Source organism: Podarcis erhardii (genome assembly GCF_964252035.2).
Source record: "Podarcis erhardii genome assembly, chromosome: 9".
NCBI classification, from domain to species: domain Eukaryota; kingdom Metazoa; phylum Chordata; class Lepidosauria; order Squamata; family Lacertidae; genus Podarcis; species Podarcis erhardii.
Genome location: NC_138512.1, coordinates 28,557,684 through 28,574,170, shown reverse-complemented (window position 1 = coordinate 28,574,170; position 16,487 = coordinate 28,557,684). Strand labels below are relative to the sequence as shown.

General features: G+C 44.8%; 1 protein-coding gene across 1 annotated transcript; it reads left to right on the top strand.

The window, feature by feature from the left end:
* The first annotated feature begins 984 nt into the window (after positions 1–984).
* On the top strand, positions 985–15,905 carry LOC309349683 (cytochrome P450 4V2-like). The gene is made up of 11 exons (XM_081876042.1): positions 985–1,216; positions 4,365–4,477; positions 6,398–6,483; positions 7,892–8,082; positions 8,369–8,438; positions 9,588–9,714; positions 10,569–10,760; positions 12,701–12,803; positions 14,389–14,523; positions 14,935–15,114; positions 15,543–15,905. Exons 1-11 carry the CDS (start codon positions 1,030–1,032, stop codon positions 15,713–15,715), a joined length of 1,557 nt encoding a protein of 518 aa, XP_081732168.1. The 5' UTR covers positions 985–1,029; the 3' UTR covers positions 15,716–15,905.
* The last annotated feature ends 582 nt before the right edge of the window (positions 15,906–16,487 follow it).

Genomic DNA, 16,487 nt, shown 5'->3' with positions numbered 1-16,487 from the left:
AAAGTGCGATTTAGCCCTTCTGTGCATGCGAGACTGCAAAACCTGGGAGTAACCCATTCTGGTACTTCCGGGTTTCGGAGGTTCGTAACCTGAAAAAACGCAACCTGAAGCATCTGTAACATGAGGTATGACTGTACAGTACATTTAAAGAAGACATGGTGCGGGGGGGGGGGGGGGAGGAAGGCGAACAGAAGCCCAGCACCCTGGATTAAAGCCGCTGGGATCCCTGGAATAGGGGACCTGGGGGGGCCCAAACTTAATAGCATCTGATCATGAGAAACAAAACATCGCTCTCCTTTTTCTACTCAGTGAAAGTAGAACATTGCTGAAATTTTGGCATTGATACAGAAAGTATTTATAAATTTATAACCTCGAATATTTTTTCTTTTCAAAAACGTTGGCACGAGGCCCAGCCTCTCCCACCCGCATGCAGCTCAGCCTGTATGTAAATCTGGCACTGTCTCTGGTAGTCGTGGTGGTTGTTGTTAAAATTTGTATACATCCATACATCTCAGGGTGGTTCGCAACCTGATCATCCGCTGAGCAGAGCCGCCTAGGTTGGTGGTCAGCCTTGGCTCCCGGTGGAGCAATGGCCATAGTTTATAAACTGTGTGCTGTATGAAGTACTTTCTTTCCTTCTCCCAAATCCTGCATCATTCAGCTTCCCTTGATGTGCTCTAGTGCTGCATAAGAAGAAGAAAAATGTTTTCTCTAGGTCCACTTTCTGCCAGGTCTGGCCCTGGCCTAATTTCATACCCTATTCTCCTGTTGCTCGTCTTTTCTCTTAAGCTAACAAGCCCCCAGGGCAGACACCATTTTTCCCAAAGAGGGGTTGCTTAATCTCCTTGACAATTTGGCTCCACCTCCCCCAAGTCTTCACTGTTAAAGAGAGATGGAGGCGATGCCTTCGCTCTCCCAGTCCTTCCCCTCCCCGGACTCCGCCTCGCCTTACCTTGGAGCCTCTTCTCCAAGCAACTCGCTTCCCTGGAGCCGAGGGAGGCCATCCCTGCTCGGCTGCTCTCGCCAAGGATGGCTCCGGAGGGTGAACGACTCTTTTCCTGGGCGGCTGCGGCGCTCGCCCTGCTCCTGGCCGTCTGGGTCGCCCGCTTCCTGCTGGACCAGTGTTGGAAATACGTGCAGCTGAAGCCCATCCCGGGGATCAGTCCCTGGTACCCGCTGCTGGGCAACGCGCTGCTCTTTGAACGCGATGGGGAAGGTAAAAGGCAGGCAGGCAGGCAGGCAGGCAGGCAGGCAGGCAGGCAGAGAAAGCGCGCACGGAGTTTTCCCAGGCAGCTGGGGCGAAAGAAATCGAATAGGCTACTAGGTTTTGGCAATCTTCACCTGCCCACTGTGACACATTCTGGAAAGGTACAAATAGGAGGCATTGCGAAATAGCCTTCCTGCGCCTCCTCCAAACGCATCTTCTCCCTGGAGGTGGCTGAAATTCTGCCTTTCCATGTATCTTAATTTCAGTAAGGTGAGATGCCCCGTCTCTGTTCGGAAACGCACCTTAACCATTTCCATGTATGCAATATCGGGATGATTTTGAGGTAGCGATCCCCCCCCCTTTTTTACTGCAGATGTGTGAGTAATATTTCCTTTAATATTCTCTGAACTACTCTTATATTCCACATTGCACTTTTGAAAGAGCTTTTTCCTCATCCCACCAGTGCCAGAAAGTCCGGATCAGTTGAGAATATTGATTCCAGGGTGTGATCTTGTGTGTGCAGCATAATTTGGGAAAAATTGGAAATTGGAAATTCATAAATAGGGTCGTAGGTAATTTCTGTATATACCCTGCTTATCTAGAAGCATCATCATCATCATCATCATCCAGATGCTAGATGTCCAGAGTTGGATAACAGAAAGTAGCAAGTTTTTCCCGCTGGGAAATGCACATTTTATTTCCTCCTCTTCACAGAATTGTAGATTTGGAAGCAACCCAAGGGCCACCTAGTCCAACACCCCTGTAATGTAAGAATCACAGGTATGATTTATAGATTTACTGTAGTGTGCAATTTACAGTGGCACCTCAGGCTAAGTACTTAATTCGTTCCGGAGGTCCGTACTTAACCTGAAACTGTTCTTAACCTGAAGCACCACTTTAGTTAATGGGGCCTCTCGCTGCTGCTGCTGCGCTGCCAGAGCACGATTTCTGTTCTCATCCTGAAGCAAAGTTCTTAACCTGAAGCACTATTTCTGGGTTAGCGAAGTCTGTAACCTGAAGCATATGTAACCTGAAGCGTATGTAACCTGAGGTACCACTGTATTGCTAAAATCCAGCGCACCCATCCTTATAATCATCATCATCATTAATATCAGTTTATTATCCCATAGGGTAGCAGTGTTATGCTATAGCAGAAAACAAAAATGAAAAAAGTCCCGTGATACATGATTAAAGACTTCGCAGTTTTTTAAAAGGGATACTGTAATATTTGTAGATAAGATTTCAAAACATTAAAGGAAGGGAATCAATTTATTTATGGGTTTTGTTTCAGGTGCCAAAATGCCTGTAGACATAGCTTGGCTTGCAACAGTGAGCTTGCACACGCTCTTCTGCCGCAGGAATTTAATGAATAATAAAACAAACGCCCTCAACACGGCCGGCAAATCGGTGGGGCTTACTTCGGAGTAGACCCATTTAGGTTTCCACTGTGAGCCCATTCAGGCACTAGCACTCTCTCAAGCTCCGCCTCAGACGCCCTCCCTGCCCGGCTTTCTCGCTCTCCTCCTCCCTCGAGCCAACACGTCAGCTTTCCTCCAGCAGCTCTTCACCATCCCTCGCCCGGCTCAGAAAATGAGGCCTCCACGTTAAGCTCTGCCTGGGTTGAGCTGCTCGTCAGAAAGCGTCTCCCCAGGAACCTCTCGGGGTTCCTCCTCCTTGCCTCCCCACCGCGTTTGCAGCCTCTGTTTCGCTGCGCCGCTTTGTCCTCGAGAAAGGAAGCAGCCAACTGACATATACTCGGAGTCGAGAGTAGATTTCATGCTCTTTATTCAGCTCACAGTGGTGAGGAGGAATTGAAGTTCCCCCAGAATGTCTGCTTTATATACATTATTTACACAATGGGCCCTCAGTGTTCCTACTTCCATATGTTATATTCAGAAATCTCTCTTGAATCAGTATATAAAGGGCAGGTTAACAATTACACCTAATAGTGGCCACAGATACAGAATCTGCCTTCATAATAGACCTTGTTATAGCACAGGGGTTGGCAAGGTTTACCTCGCCTGGGCTGGTTCACTCCAGCGGAAATCCCTCCGTGGGCTGGATCATGTGTGTGTGTGAGCGTGTGCGCCTGCTATTTCCAGTGTCTGCATCTGTGCAGATATGATTTCTGGCATCTGCGCATGCGCCAAGGTGATTTCCAGTGCCACAGAAGCGAGTCTTCATACCATGCTACACCGGTTTAGTGCAGCACGTGGGAACTTGCCGAGTCGGCAGCTCAGTTTGGGGGTGGCTTGTGGGCCAGTTAAATGACCCCTGTGGGCCACTTGTGGCCCATGGGCCTTAGGTTGCCTACCCCTGTTATAGCACCTATTGCAGTTGGCATCACTTGAATAAAAGCTTTTAGTAGGGAAACAGGCTTTGGTTAAATAACTGGCTCTAAAATGCTTGTTTTAGAAAAGAGAAAATTTAGAGTTCTTAATTAGCTGCAATTCCTTTCTAGAATCTTACCTAGCTAAGCCAGATCAGGATTTTTCCAGGAATTCGTGAAATGCAAAGTTTTATGATAGGAATGTATTTGCTTAGGTGAAGATGTTTCTTCTATCATGGCTACATTGACTGAGCAGTTAGATAGACTTTCATTAGAAGTATATATAGCAGGACTTCTTTGTGCCTCACCTTCTGTACTTAAATCACTTAGGACCGAGGCTGTCTGTTCAGGACATATCTATTGCTTCTTGATCCATCTGCATTACTTCTGGCTTTAGTTACTTCCCTTTCTCCATTTATATTCTGGCTTTAGTTACTTCCCTTTCTCCATTTATATGGTCACAATAATCAAATATGGATTATTTTGTATGCAATGTCATAGTGGGGCACACTACCCATCAATCACGCAGTGCCCCTTTGTATGGAATCACCCGTAAAAGAGCCTCATTTTATATGGTCAAATTGATTTCTAAGCAAATCTGAATATGCCCTTTGATGGGAATGGCTGAGCATGCTATATAAATTAGAACTTTATGTGAAAGTGGGAGGTTGGAATCAGCTCCTTGTCTCTCGCAATCTGAATTTGGGAAGAGGGTTCTCTTACTGTGTGGCTGTTGATCTTAGCTTAGAGTACGTGAAATGAGAACAAGTAGTGTAGAGGTGGTGTCATTGAATTCCTCAATTTCAAACTGGATGCATGTTTTCCCAGCTTTCTTTCAGCAAATGATAATTTCCATGGAACCCTTCCGGAATGTCCCACTGATGCAACTTTGGATAGGACCACATCCCGTTGTGCTCTTATATCGTCCGGAAACTGTAGAGGTGAGGTTGTCATTCTTAGACTTTACTGCATGGCTGGGGAGCTCCCCTGCAGCACTACCACCCCCCCCGAGTATAATCTGCCAAACAGTGCATGCCTGGAGAGGATGATGAATAGGACCAGGAGCAAGCTCCATTAGATTCATTGGAACTTATTTCTGTATAGACTCAGAGGGGATTGCAGTCTAAAGACTCCTGGGAATAAGTCCTGTGGAAGCCGCTAGAGCTTAATTTCTAAGAAATATAAAGAAAGGTGCCAGATCAGATTTGCGATCCTTCTGAAAAATATTACTGTAATCCAAGAACATGAGAGAGAGAGAAATAGTTTTTCCAGTGCATGCACTCAAGAAAACCTTGCACTTCACTTTGTAGGATGAGCATGAGGATTATGCTTAATGCAGATATTCTGTCTGAAGATCTTAGCTGAGTGCTATTCATCAACAGTGTGGAGGTGGTGTTTTTCAAAAGCAAATGCCATAATATCTGCTCTGATTTATTTATTTATTTTAAAACTGGGCAAAGTCCCTCCCCCCTTCCTTTGGCAGGATCTTAAATCACTTGCAACTGCCAGTCGCATGGAATAGGTCTAGGGTTGCTGCCACTTATGCTGGACAAAGAGCTTTAAAGCAGATGGTCTTCCAGATGTTTTTGGATCCTCCTCCCTCCATTCCTGACTATAGGCCATGTTGAATGGGGCTGATGGGAGTTGGGGTCAACAAAGTCCAGAAGGCTACAGGTTCTCTCCACTCCCGATTTAAATGATGCAGTGCAGCAAAAGGAAGAGCAGCCACATTTGCTCTCCCAGTCCCATCATCTGTCCCCCCCCCCACCTCATTTTCTCTGAAGCACAGCTGACACCCTCCCAGCCACAGCAAACAAAGGAGGTAGATTGAAGCAGATGGGCTGAATGGGTGGGAGCAAGAAATATGGCTGCTGTGTTCCTTGGAATTCTAGGCTTTAGCCCTATAATCCACATTCTGGAATACATGAAGAAATAATAAAGAGGGGGTACGTGTGTTGAGAGCCGTTCCTTGAAGATGGGTTCACAGCAGCCCTCATGGGTGGGTGGGCAGATCTCCAGCACTTGCAAGAGTGAGGCAGAAGAGAAAATTCCAGCAGGACACCTGTTGAAGTTCCTTCTTCAACACAGCTATTAAAAGTGCTGGAGTTCTGCCATATTTTGCAACTAGCCAACCTACTTACAGACTAGGATCTCCTGGCAGAAGGAAGGGCCCTCAGGCAGGCTGGAATCAGGCCCCTTTTGCTTAATAGCACAGTCATTAACCTGCTAAAACTAGTCTTACAAATAAAGGTGGACATGGTGATAGGGAAACAGAGTTGACACAGGGAAAGAAGCATCTGACAATCATGTTGGAGACAGATTGTGTTGCTGTCTGCAGCTCCCTATGGAGGCAGGCCTTCCACTTGGAAAATGACACGATGCCCCTGGCTGCCTGTCATGCAGCAGGAGCCAAGAACAGATGCCAAAGGTGGTTTTCAGTGCAACATGCACCTTTCTGAGAACCTCAACTGCTTTTGCAAATATCAAATAACATTTGAAAGTACATGAGTAATTCCCGGTATACACTAGATGGGGAATGAGCTGAGCCAAGTTCAGGTGACCTGGGATGTCCTTTTGACCTCCACACATTGATTGAGCTTTCAGAACAGATGTGTGCGTGATCTGTGCACTCACAGGTCCTCACATCCTTACTCTGTAGTCTAAAAAGTAAAAGAATGAAAGCGCAAGTTGTAGAAGGGAGCCCTATGGCGGACAGGCTCTGGGTCTGCCTCCTGGTGACCCAGCAAGCAGTGGGAGCTAGTGAGTCCATCAGGCAATCAGGAGAAAGAGTGTAGGATTCAAGTTAGATTCATAGAAAGGCAAAGTCAAGAAGTTACATTTTTCCTTGCTTCTGTTGTCAGGTAGTGTTGAGAAGCTCTAAGCATCTTGCAAAACCCTTTATCTACACGCTTTTGCATCCTTGGCTGGGCACAGGACTCCTAACGAGGTAAACGGACCCAGAACATAAGTGGGAATTGTACCGTTTTGTCGTACCCTTTGGAATACAATGTAGCTGGTGCGTTCAGAGCAGGTTGGGTTATCAGTCCTGCCATACATGTACAGTGGTACCTCGGGTTAAGTGCTTAATTCGTTCCGGAGGTTCGTTCTTAACCTGAAACTGTTCTTAGCCTGAAGCACCACTTTAGCTAATGGGGCCTCCTGCTGCCGCCGCGCTGCCTGAGCACGATTTATGTTCTCATCCTGAAGCAAAGTGGGTTAGCAGAGTCTGTAACCTGAAGCGTATGTAACCTGAAGCGTATGTAACCTGAGGTACCACTGTATAATGAATGTGTGAAGGAGGAAGTGGGACTGGGGTTACAGGCCACACCCATGACAGCCCACTGGCCACCCAACACCTGCACATGTCCTATTGAGTGTGTGGACTTTGGAGGTGGGCCGGTGGGTGTAGCCTTGCTCAATTCTCAAGAAAAGTACTGAAGAGCTGATTGGTGCTGACTTCAGGACCTGCTTTTAGCAGAGGTCAGCTGCTCTCTATGGAGTTCTCCACTGGTTGGGCTTTGAAGGCAGCGCCAAGCAGCTGATTGATACTGACTTTAAGGCTCCTGATGGTTTATTTGCAGCCACATCTCTATCTGTCACACACAGATGGCATCATGTATCCTTGCATAGCTCAGTTGGTTAGAGCACAGTGCTGATAACACCAAGGTCTCAGGTTTGATCCCTATATGGGGCAGCCGCATATTCCTGCATTGCAGGGAGCTGGACTAGATGATACTCAGGGTCTCTTCCAGCTCTACAATTCTATGATTTGATGTGAGGGCAAAGATTAAATGGCCTAATGGGCAAAACTGAAACCTCACCCCTGTATTAACATAAAACTAGTTGGTAGAATCTGCAGTGAGCTGGAAGTTTTCAGCTGCTGGCTGGAGCAGGAAAGAGATAATAGTTTATGAAGAAAAAGCCTTAGGAGGTGACCACTCATTGCCAATCCAGAATTGGCATTGAGATCCATGAGATTTGAAAAGTGGTGTATTGCTTGAACATCACCATACTAATGACCTCAGTCTGCTAGGTTACGGTTCTTTATGTGCTCAATCATCCTTTTATGTAGCCTAGGGAAGGGGGCACCGGCAGGTTCAGGGAAACCCCAAATTTTCCAGTGCCAAATCTTTATTGCAGGGATGGGGAGACAATGTGGAAAGAACCAGTAAAAAACACATTGGAGACTGAGCATGATCAGTGACTATGGGCTGTTGAATGTTAGAGGAAAAAATGGTCAGTTGGGGGTGAAGAAGAAGAGAGTGTCTGGAAACCTGAACAGGAGCACTGCACACTGCAATGTTTTGTTCCGGGTCCTGCTTGAAGGCATTCATGTTTCAGTCTTTGTTTTGCAGCACTGGAGGCAAATGGCGGTCCCGAAGGAAAATGTTAACACCCACCTTCCATTTTACCATCTTAGAAGATTTCCTTGAAGTGATGAATGAACAAGCCAATGTCCTTGTTCAGAAACTTGAAAGGCACGTGGACAAGGAGCTGTTCGATTGCACTTTATACATTACTCTGTGTGCCCTTGACGTAATTTGTGGTAAGTGCAGTTGCTGCTGTCAAAGTGTTGCAGTAAATGAGGTTTAAACATCCCTGCTCATTTGTTGGACGAATGGACATTTTTGTGAGATCTGACCAGAAGAGTTGTTCTTCTTGTAACAATTTATCTAAATTAGACACATGCCATTTAAAAAATAACGTGAATAGCTTGTTGTTCATTTAAATTCTGTCAACATTGATGGGCCCTCTGCTCCGATTATGTCCCATTCTTGGTTTCTAGGAGAATGATTCTTTGTTTGATTTCTCTCTCTCTCTTCGGTTCCTAGAAACAGCTATGGGCAAGAACATAGGAGCACAACATAATAAGGATTCCGAATATGTCCAAGCTGTCTACAGGTAGTTTTTAGTGGGATGACGCATTCCAGCAGCAAGGATTTGGAACCTGTGGCCTGTCAATGGTCAGGGATGCTGATAGTTGGGGTCTCAACAGCATCTGGAGGGCCACAGGTTTCCATCTTTGAAGCAGAGCCTTGATCTGCAGTGTTTTATTGGGGGGTTACATGGAAAAAAGGCCCCTTTCCCTTCCACCATGCAGACATAATATTAATATTAATATGATGGTACCTCGGGTTACAGACGCTTTGGGTTACAAACTCCGCTAACCAGGAAGTGGTTGCTCTAGGTTAAGAACTTTGCCCCAGGATAAGAATGGAAATCATGGGCCAGCGGCACAGCAGCAGCAGGAGGCCCCATTAGTGAAAGCACGCCTCAGGTTAAGAACCGTTTCAGGTTAAGAACGGACCTCTGGAACCAATAAAGTTCTTAACCTGAGGTACCACTGTAACAACAACAACAACAACAATTTATTTATACCCTGCCCACCTGGCTGGGTTTCCCCAGCCACTCTGGGTGGCTCCCAACAGAATAATAATAATAATAATAATAATAATAATAATAAGAAGAAGAAGAAGTGATAAAAGATCAAACATTAAAAACTTCCCTAAACAGATGTCTTCTGAAAGTCAGATAGTTGTTTATTTCCTTGACAGCTGATGGGAGAGCGTTGCACAGGGTGGGCACCACTACTGAGAAGGCCCTCTACCTGGTTCCCTGTAACCTCATTTCTCGTAGTGAGGGAAGCGTCAGACGGCCCTCGGAGCTGGACCTCAGTGTCCGGGCTGAATGATGGGGGTGGAAATGCTCCTTCAGTCTTTAACCTGAACTTGACTGTCTGCATGAAAAACTTGCAAAGGCCTACTTTGTACAATCTTCCTCCTACCCTTCCTTTTGGAGGTGGATTGTGCGAACCGGGTTGAATGATTATGTAGAAGCCCCATTAACACTGGAGGTGACCAGCGCAGTGGAGGGGCTGAAAATGGCCCAAGCTGTATGTCCTGATCTGGGGCTCTGTGTATCTGTTTCACATGTATACCATATTTCTCTGACACTAATTTGCTCAGATTAGTAGCAATACATCTGGGCTCTTTCCTGTACTTCTCGTCATTTTCTTAGGGATATACCCAGCTTTGTTGCTTGTTTCCCTAGGATGAGTGTTCTGATTCAACAAAGACAGAAGTCTCCCTGGCTCTGGCTTGACCTTCTGTACCTCATGTTTCAAGATGGAAGAGAACATTACAGAAGTCTGAAGATACTTCACAGCTTTACTGATAATGTAAGCTGCTGCATTTTCTATTTCATAGGCACAGATACCAAAAGGTATTCACAATTGTGACCCTCCCAGACTTTGGAGCCCTGCTCAGAGTATGTCAGGCTGGGCATGTGTGTGCAAAAGTTTGCTCTCTCCACTCCCAGCCTTTGTGTGTTTAGGGAAAACATCTAATGACGGCTTGAGGGTGTTTTTACCTGAACTCGCTTACAAGGCTTCTGAAATCTGGATCCCCACATTATCAGTGTTCCAGATTGCAAAGAGTGTTGTGTATTCAGGCAATTGTGCTCCCAAGCTCCCTTCACACATTTGCATTCAATGAACGAAGGTTAGCTTAGAGACATTGAGGGGCAGGACCAAAGTGACACCCATTTTCTTCTACACCCCTTGGCTCCTGAATGTCCAGGATGACATGCCATGAAGAGTACTATTTTCTGGAGTTTATGTGATTCAATCCATCCATCCATCCATCCATCCATCCATCCATCCATCCATCCATCCTAGTTATATTTTTCCCTGTGGTAACAGTGTGCATGTGGTAATTCCCATTTTATCTTCACCACATGCCTGCAAGGCAGGCTGTGCTATGAGAGAATGACTCAACCTTCAGGCTACCTATTGGAGTTAATGGCTGAGTTGAGATTCAAACTCAAGCTTCAGTTCAACACTATCCACTGTGCCTCACCAGCAACAGTTTGTTATTGCCAAGACAGCAAATGCATCTTCATAACTGGGTATACAGACCTAGCACAGGTTCAGGGGACAACAGCTAGTCGTGTTATTTGGTACTGCAGTGAGTGCACACACTGGATCCTGCAATCTGAGAAATGAATGGCTTTTTAAAATTTTTATTATCTAAGGTCATTGCAGAAAAAGCTCAAGAACTAAAAAACCAGGAGCAGCATAGAAGCAATGCTGTCAGCAACGGTGAACAAAGCGGGCACAAAGTCAGGAGAGCTTTTCTTGATATGCTTCTGAATGCCACAGACGATGATGGGAAGAAGTTGAGCTACCTGGACATTCGAGAGGAAGTGGATACTTTCATGTTTGAGGTATAGAATGCCCAGTACAAGAGTGCTAAGAAAAAAGCACACCAAGAACTCTGGCTACTATACGTTTCAGTAGTGGGAGTGGTCCCTACTCGAGCACAAGAGTGCTGGCATAGCATGGTGGTTAAGGATGCTATCCTGTACCCATATATCTGGGAGTAAGCCCCATTGAACTCAATAGTGTTTACTTGCAAATAGAGAGGTGTAAGTGATAAGAGGCTATTCTACAAGTCAAGAAATCTCTGGCTATAGGCAAATGTCTACACATGAGACCTGCCATAGCATACTTCAGCTTAGTGCTGAAAAAAAGTACCTAGGCTTGGTTTGAGCTTGTTAAGAGAAAATAATTGAACATAATTGTTTCAGATAAGTGTTTGCTAATTTAACACATGTAAAACTTTGCTGTAGAAAATATGTATCTGAAGCTGCCCTTAGCTAGATGGTAAGCTTGCATTTGCCATACCCGATTAGTCTGGTATTCTCTTCCAGTGGAGCCTAAATAAATTCTCAATGATGCATCTTATTTTATTAACAATACATGGGCATGGAATAAATCATTGCCTGATATTAATTTGCTTTAATAAAGAAAACAAAGAACTACTTGCACACAAACAGCTGCCAGACAGATTGCTTAATGGTAGTTCAGTGAGTATAATTAAAACCTGACTTGATTCACCAATAACTTTGTTGTGTGTGTTTGCCCTCTGGTGGTTATAGCGGTACTGAGGCATGGCTTTTTATTTATTAATCATTTAATTCCATTTATGAATTCCTTCCTTTTTAAATATCTCAGAAGTGCTTTAACAATACAAAGAATTTAAGAATACAATGGATAAAACAATTCCAAATCCAGATATAAAGGTAAAGGTACCCCTGACCAACAGGTCCAGTCGTGACCGACTCTGGGGTTGCGTGCTCATCTTGCTCAAGAGGCAGGGAGCTGGCGCTTGTCCGAAGACAGCTTCCGGGTCACGTGGCCAGCGTAACTAAGCCGCGGCTGGCGAGCCAGCACCAGCGCAGCACACAGAAACGCTGTTTACCTTCCCGCTGGAGAGCGGTCCCTATTTATCTACTCGCACTTTGAGGTGCTTTTGAACTGCTAGGTGGGCAGGAGCTGGGACTGAGCAATGGGAGCTCACCCCGTCGTGGGGATTCGAACCGCCAACCTTTCGATCAGCAAGTCCTAGGCTCTGTGGTTTAACCCACAGCGCCACCCACGTCCCAATCCAGATATAGATGGGGATAAAAAAAAATCCCCACTTAAAATGCTTCTTGAGAAAGGAAGGTCTTCAGTGGGCTCCAAAGAGGCAAGAGGGATCTATCTGCCTGCTCTCTAGTGGAGGCAGTTCCAAAGGAACGCTTGTTTTCAATTGACTGAGACATGGGAAGTGGGGGTCAGTTACAATGCAATAAGCAAAAACAAAGGAAAGCATGTTTTTATACAAGAGATTGTTTTTCTATGAAATATGCAATTGTTTTATACATGACACATTTGGGATTGTGTAAAAGCAGGAAAGGTGGGATAAAAATGTCACATGTCACATGTCATATATCATATAAAATAAAATGAAGGTACCTAAAAGCCAAGCTTCAGTGTATATGTTTGTTTCATATTTAGATAGGTGTGTTAACCATTCTACCAAGATCTTTTCAGATATGAGAGTGACTCAGGAATGTCAGTTTGTCTTTAGCACATGGAAAGTGACCAGGCCTGGAAAAAATCCTTGCATCTGTTCTTCCTTAATTTCCCCCCAAACACTTACAAGACTTACTCGTGTATGTGGCTGGTGCCTTCAAATTTTGGATTTGTGCTAAGAAAAACTGCTGTGAGTTTCAGAGGGTGTGAAATACTTTGTTTAGGCCTTGGACTGGGACATCATTGTAATGGCTGAGGATCCCATTTTTCTGATAAACATCAGGCCTCTTTCATTTTTTCCTTCAAGGGTCATGATACTTCTGCTTCTGCCATGAAGTGGTGTATTTACTTGCTTGCAAGTCATCCAGAAGCCCAAAGAAAAGTTCACCATGAACTTGATGAGGTTTTTGGTAAGTTTCTTTTTCTTTTCTGTGGGTATACACCTGGATAAGTATGTGTCAGGGAACTGCCATCAGTGCCGGAGGGAGAGAGCAAAAGCCAGAGGGATTATAGAGAGCCTCCAGGGATCGGGAGAAGCAGCTCCTCTTCTGGGGAAGAGAATAAACGCAGCTCCAGTGGAGAGGGGGTGCAGGAGTCGGAAGTGGGGAGGCGGTCCCACGACTCCTTGCCTGGAACAAGCAGGGAAGGAAGGGGTCCTCTGCTGCCCATGCCCTCTCTGCGCAGAAGGCTTTCGCGCAGAGAGGGAAGGCGGAGACTGGGCGTCAAGGAGCTTCTTTGCTGGAAGAAGTTTAAGAAACGCCCACTCACGGATTCTGCCAGCGATTGAGTCCAGTGGCGTAGCGTGGGGGGTGCACCGGGTGCAACATCTGGGGGTTAGGGTTAGGGGGTACAAATCCACGGGTTAGGGGGCACAAATTATTTGCCTTGCCCTGGGTGCTGACAACCCATGCTACGCCACTGATTGAGTCAGCCACGGGTGAGTGGCTCTCCGGACAGATAAAGTTTACATTAGCAGCCAGCCAGGGAGAGATTTGCCTGCTTGCGCACGAGCAACCCCTTGGAAACCTAACAGTATGGTATGCAGGAATACTTCTGGGTACTCATGAACATTTGTTGATTCTTCTAATGCAGAGACGGAGAAGCCCTTGTAAAATATTGAGGCTTAACGGCATAAAATATTTTGTGGAGATTTCCGTTTGCAGAGAATTGTAGCAAATTGCCTGTTGCTTAAGAGCGATGTGTTGATTTGTATTTACAATATATTTTGTAACAGGTTTAAAGACAGCTTGCAGTAAAACTTTGAAACACTTTATTGATGTGGAAGGCTCATTTATTCATACTCTGTACGAGGCCAGATCAGAGAATTCCGCTCATATAAGTCCAGTATCTTTGGCCCAGCATGAGTCCCAGTTTGGCCCATGAAGCTGTTTTCACCAAATCATACCCACTTGCCCCTCCATGTCTAACAGGAAACATTTAAATAATAAACTCTGTAGGTGGGGTCTACTCTGGCTTGGCATATTTCTCCAAGGCTCCCAGATAACATTCTGCAGATACAATCAATGATGCATAGCATCCTTTCCCTTCGCCAGGCAATGATGCTCCGCTGGTTTAGCTCTCTTAAGAGGGACCACCTATAAAAGGATTGCAGCTAGTCTCATACCTAAAACAAAAGAGATAGAAGTTAGTTATTTAGTTAGTTATTTTGCTGGCAGAGTGGGGCTATGAGTGCTTGGAAGCTCTGTCCTTTAGTAGCCTCAGCAACTGGCAACTCCTGCTGACAAAACACCGTACTGGAGTCAGGAAGCTGGCCTAATGCTTTTTATGCTTTATCTCAACCTCTGGCTTAGGAAGACATGCTGACTTGCATCCTAAGCCCAGAAATGTATTATGACAGTGACTGAACTAGTCCCTCAAATGTTCCCTGTTCCACCATCCTTTAAAAATAGGTGTCCGAACTTCAAAGTTAGGATGCATGTTTTGCTGGTAATCAATAACACATGTTTCTCTAACCGCCTCTTGTTATCTTATCAGGGGACTCGGATCGTAACATCACAATGGACGATTTGAAGCAACTACGGTATCTGGATTGTGCTGTTAAAGAAGCTCTTCGCCTTTTCCCTTCTGTTCCATTTTTTGGCCGTACAATGAGTGAGGAATGTTATATTAGTAAGTATTTCAAGTGGGTTTATTTATTTATTTACTTTATTTATTAAATCTGTATACCGCCCTATACCCTGTAGATCTCAAGGAAGATTCACAGCATAAAATTACAATATAAAAAAATAAAAAATACATAATAAAAATGAAAGCAACCCAATAATCTGCCCCTCCTTCCACAACACATTTTAAAGGGGCATCTGATGTCAATCAGCCAAAGGGCTGGTTAAAGAGGAACATTTTTGCCTGGTGCCTAAAGATGTATAATGAAGGCACCAGCTGAATCTCCTTGGGGAGAGCATTCCACAAATATGGAACCATCGCAACTTGATGCCTTGATATATTGTGGCTATAAGCTTAGTGCTATCATGCTGGTTTTACAAGGAGAAGTTTTCACAACTATCCATTGTTCTTTGGCAGGAGGATTCAGGATACCCAAAGGAACGGATGTCATAATTGGGTCTTTCATGCTGCACAGAGACCATGTTGTCTTCCCGGAGCCTGAGGAATTCAGACCTGAGCGATTTTTCCCTGAGAACGCAGTTGGGCGGCACCCGTATGCATATGTGCCTTTCTCTGCTGGGCCAAGGAACTGTATCGGTATGTGTGAGAGTCAAAAGTCAGAACTCCAGAGCACAGTATGCTTCTATCACTGATCTTTCAAAACAATTCTCAGCATCCTTAACAAATCATAGTCCCCAGAATTCTTTAGGAAAGCCATGGCGGTTAGTTTTATAATGGACAGTGCAAACACACCTAAGTCTAAAGGTCATTTCTGCACCAACACTATGAGCCCCTGCCTTCTACTTTTCCCACTTTTTCATTCCTTCCCTTGGCTTGCCCCTCCCCACACACTGTTTGTTTGGGTGGATTTGATTATACATCTGTATCGAAAAACGTTTAATTGTTTAAGAATTTAAAATTGAGTTTTGGGACCCTGACCACAGTGTGATGTGTTGAATAACAATAAATATGCATTACTGCTATGGTTAATTGCATCTTGTAATTGCTTTTTAACTGCTCTGCAGGTCAGCGCTTTGCAAAGATGGAAGAAATGGCGATTCTAGCTACCATCCTGAGGCACTTCTTTATTGAAAGTACACAGCGGCGTGATCAACTCTGCCCTGTAGGAGAACTGATTCTTCGTCCAAATAAGGGCATCTGGATTCAGTTGAAAAGGAGATCAACTTCCTGCTCTTAAAATAAGAAACCTCGGGGAAATTCCTTACCACACTGCATTAGGACTACTTCAGTAAAAACTTTCAGTTTTCATAGCAGGACTTTTCAGAGTACCTGATGCGACTATGACTTATTTTTTAAACTGCCCAGGGTGGCTGGGGCAACCCAGTCAGATGGGCAGGGTACAAATAATAAAGTTATTATTATTATTATTAACCAAGGTGGTGGTGTTTCTTTTTAAAAGCAAACAGCTGCAATCCAGGTTTGCCTTTCCCTTCTCAAGAGGGAGACTTCAAGACTTCAGGAGTGAGAGAGGGCTGCTTTGTGTTTCTGGGAATCCTGTTCTTAGCATGTAGTGGAAATCTGCCTTTACAGACTAAAAAAAATTAATTTGGGAACCCCTCTGTCCTGATGGAGAGAAATTTGGAATGGAACTAAATCATCAGGGTGCTGCCAGACTGTCTCCATTTTGAATTGGAATTCAATCTCATACCAGCAAATTCAGGTTGAACAATTAAAGCTGATTTGGAGCTCTTGTAAAACAGGCCTGCTTCCTCAAAAGATTTTTTTTTTTTTTTTTTTTTTTTTTTTTACCAACAAGGAAGGTGAAAGCACACTGGAAAGCCTGGAATAACACTTGGTTGACCCAGTGTTGTCTTATGTCAGTGTTTCCCAACCTTGTGCCTCCAGCTGTTTTTGAACTACAACTCCCATCATCCCTGACTAGCAAGACCAGTGGCAAGGGATGATGGGAATTGTAGTCCAAAAACAGCTGGAGGCACAAGATTGGGAAA

Bases quoted from the DNA above. Each gene is read 5' to 3' on its own strand.
- LOC309349683 (XM_081876042.1), top strand. From the start codon at position 1,030: ATGGCTCCGGAGGGTGAACGACTCTTTTCCTGGGCGGCTGCGGCGCTC. The intron at 1,217-4,364 runs GTAAAAGGCAGG...ATGTTTTCCCAG, and splicing joins CTTTGAACGCGATGGGGAAG to CTTTCTTTCAGCAAATGATA. The intron at 14,524-14,934 runs GTAAGTATTTCA...GTTCTTTGGCAG, and splicing joins GAGTGAGGAATGTTATATTA to GAGGATTCAGGATACCCAAA.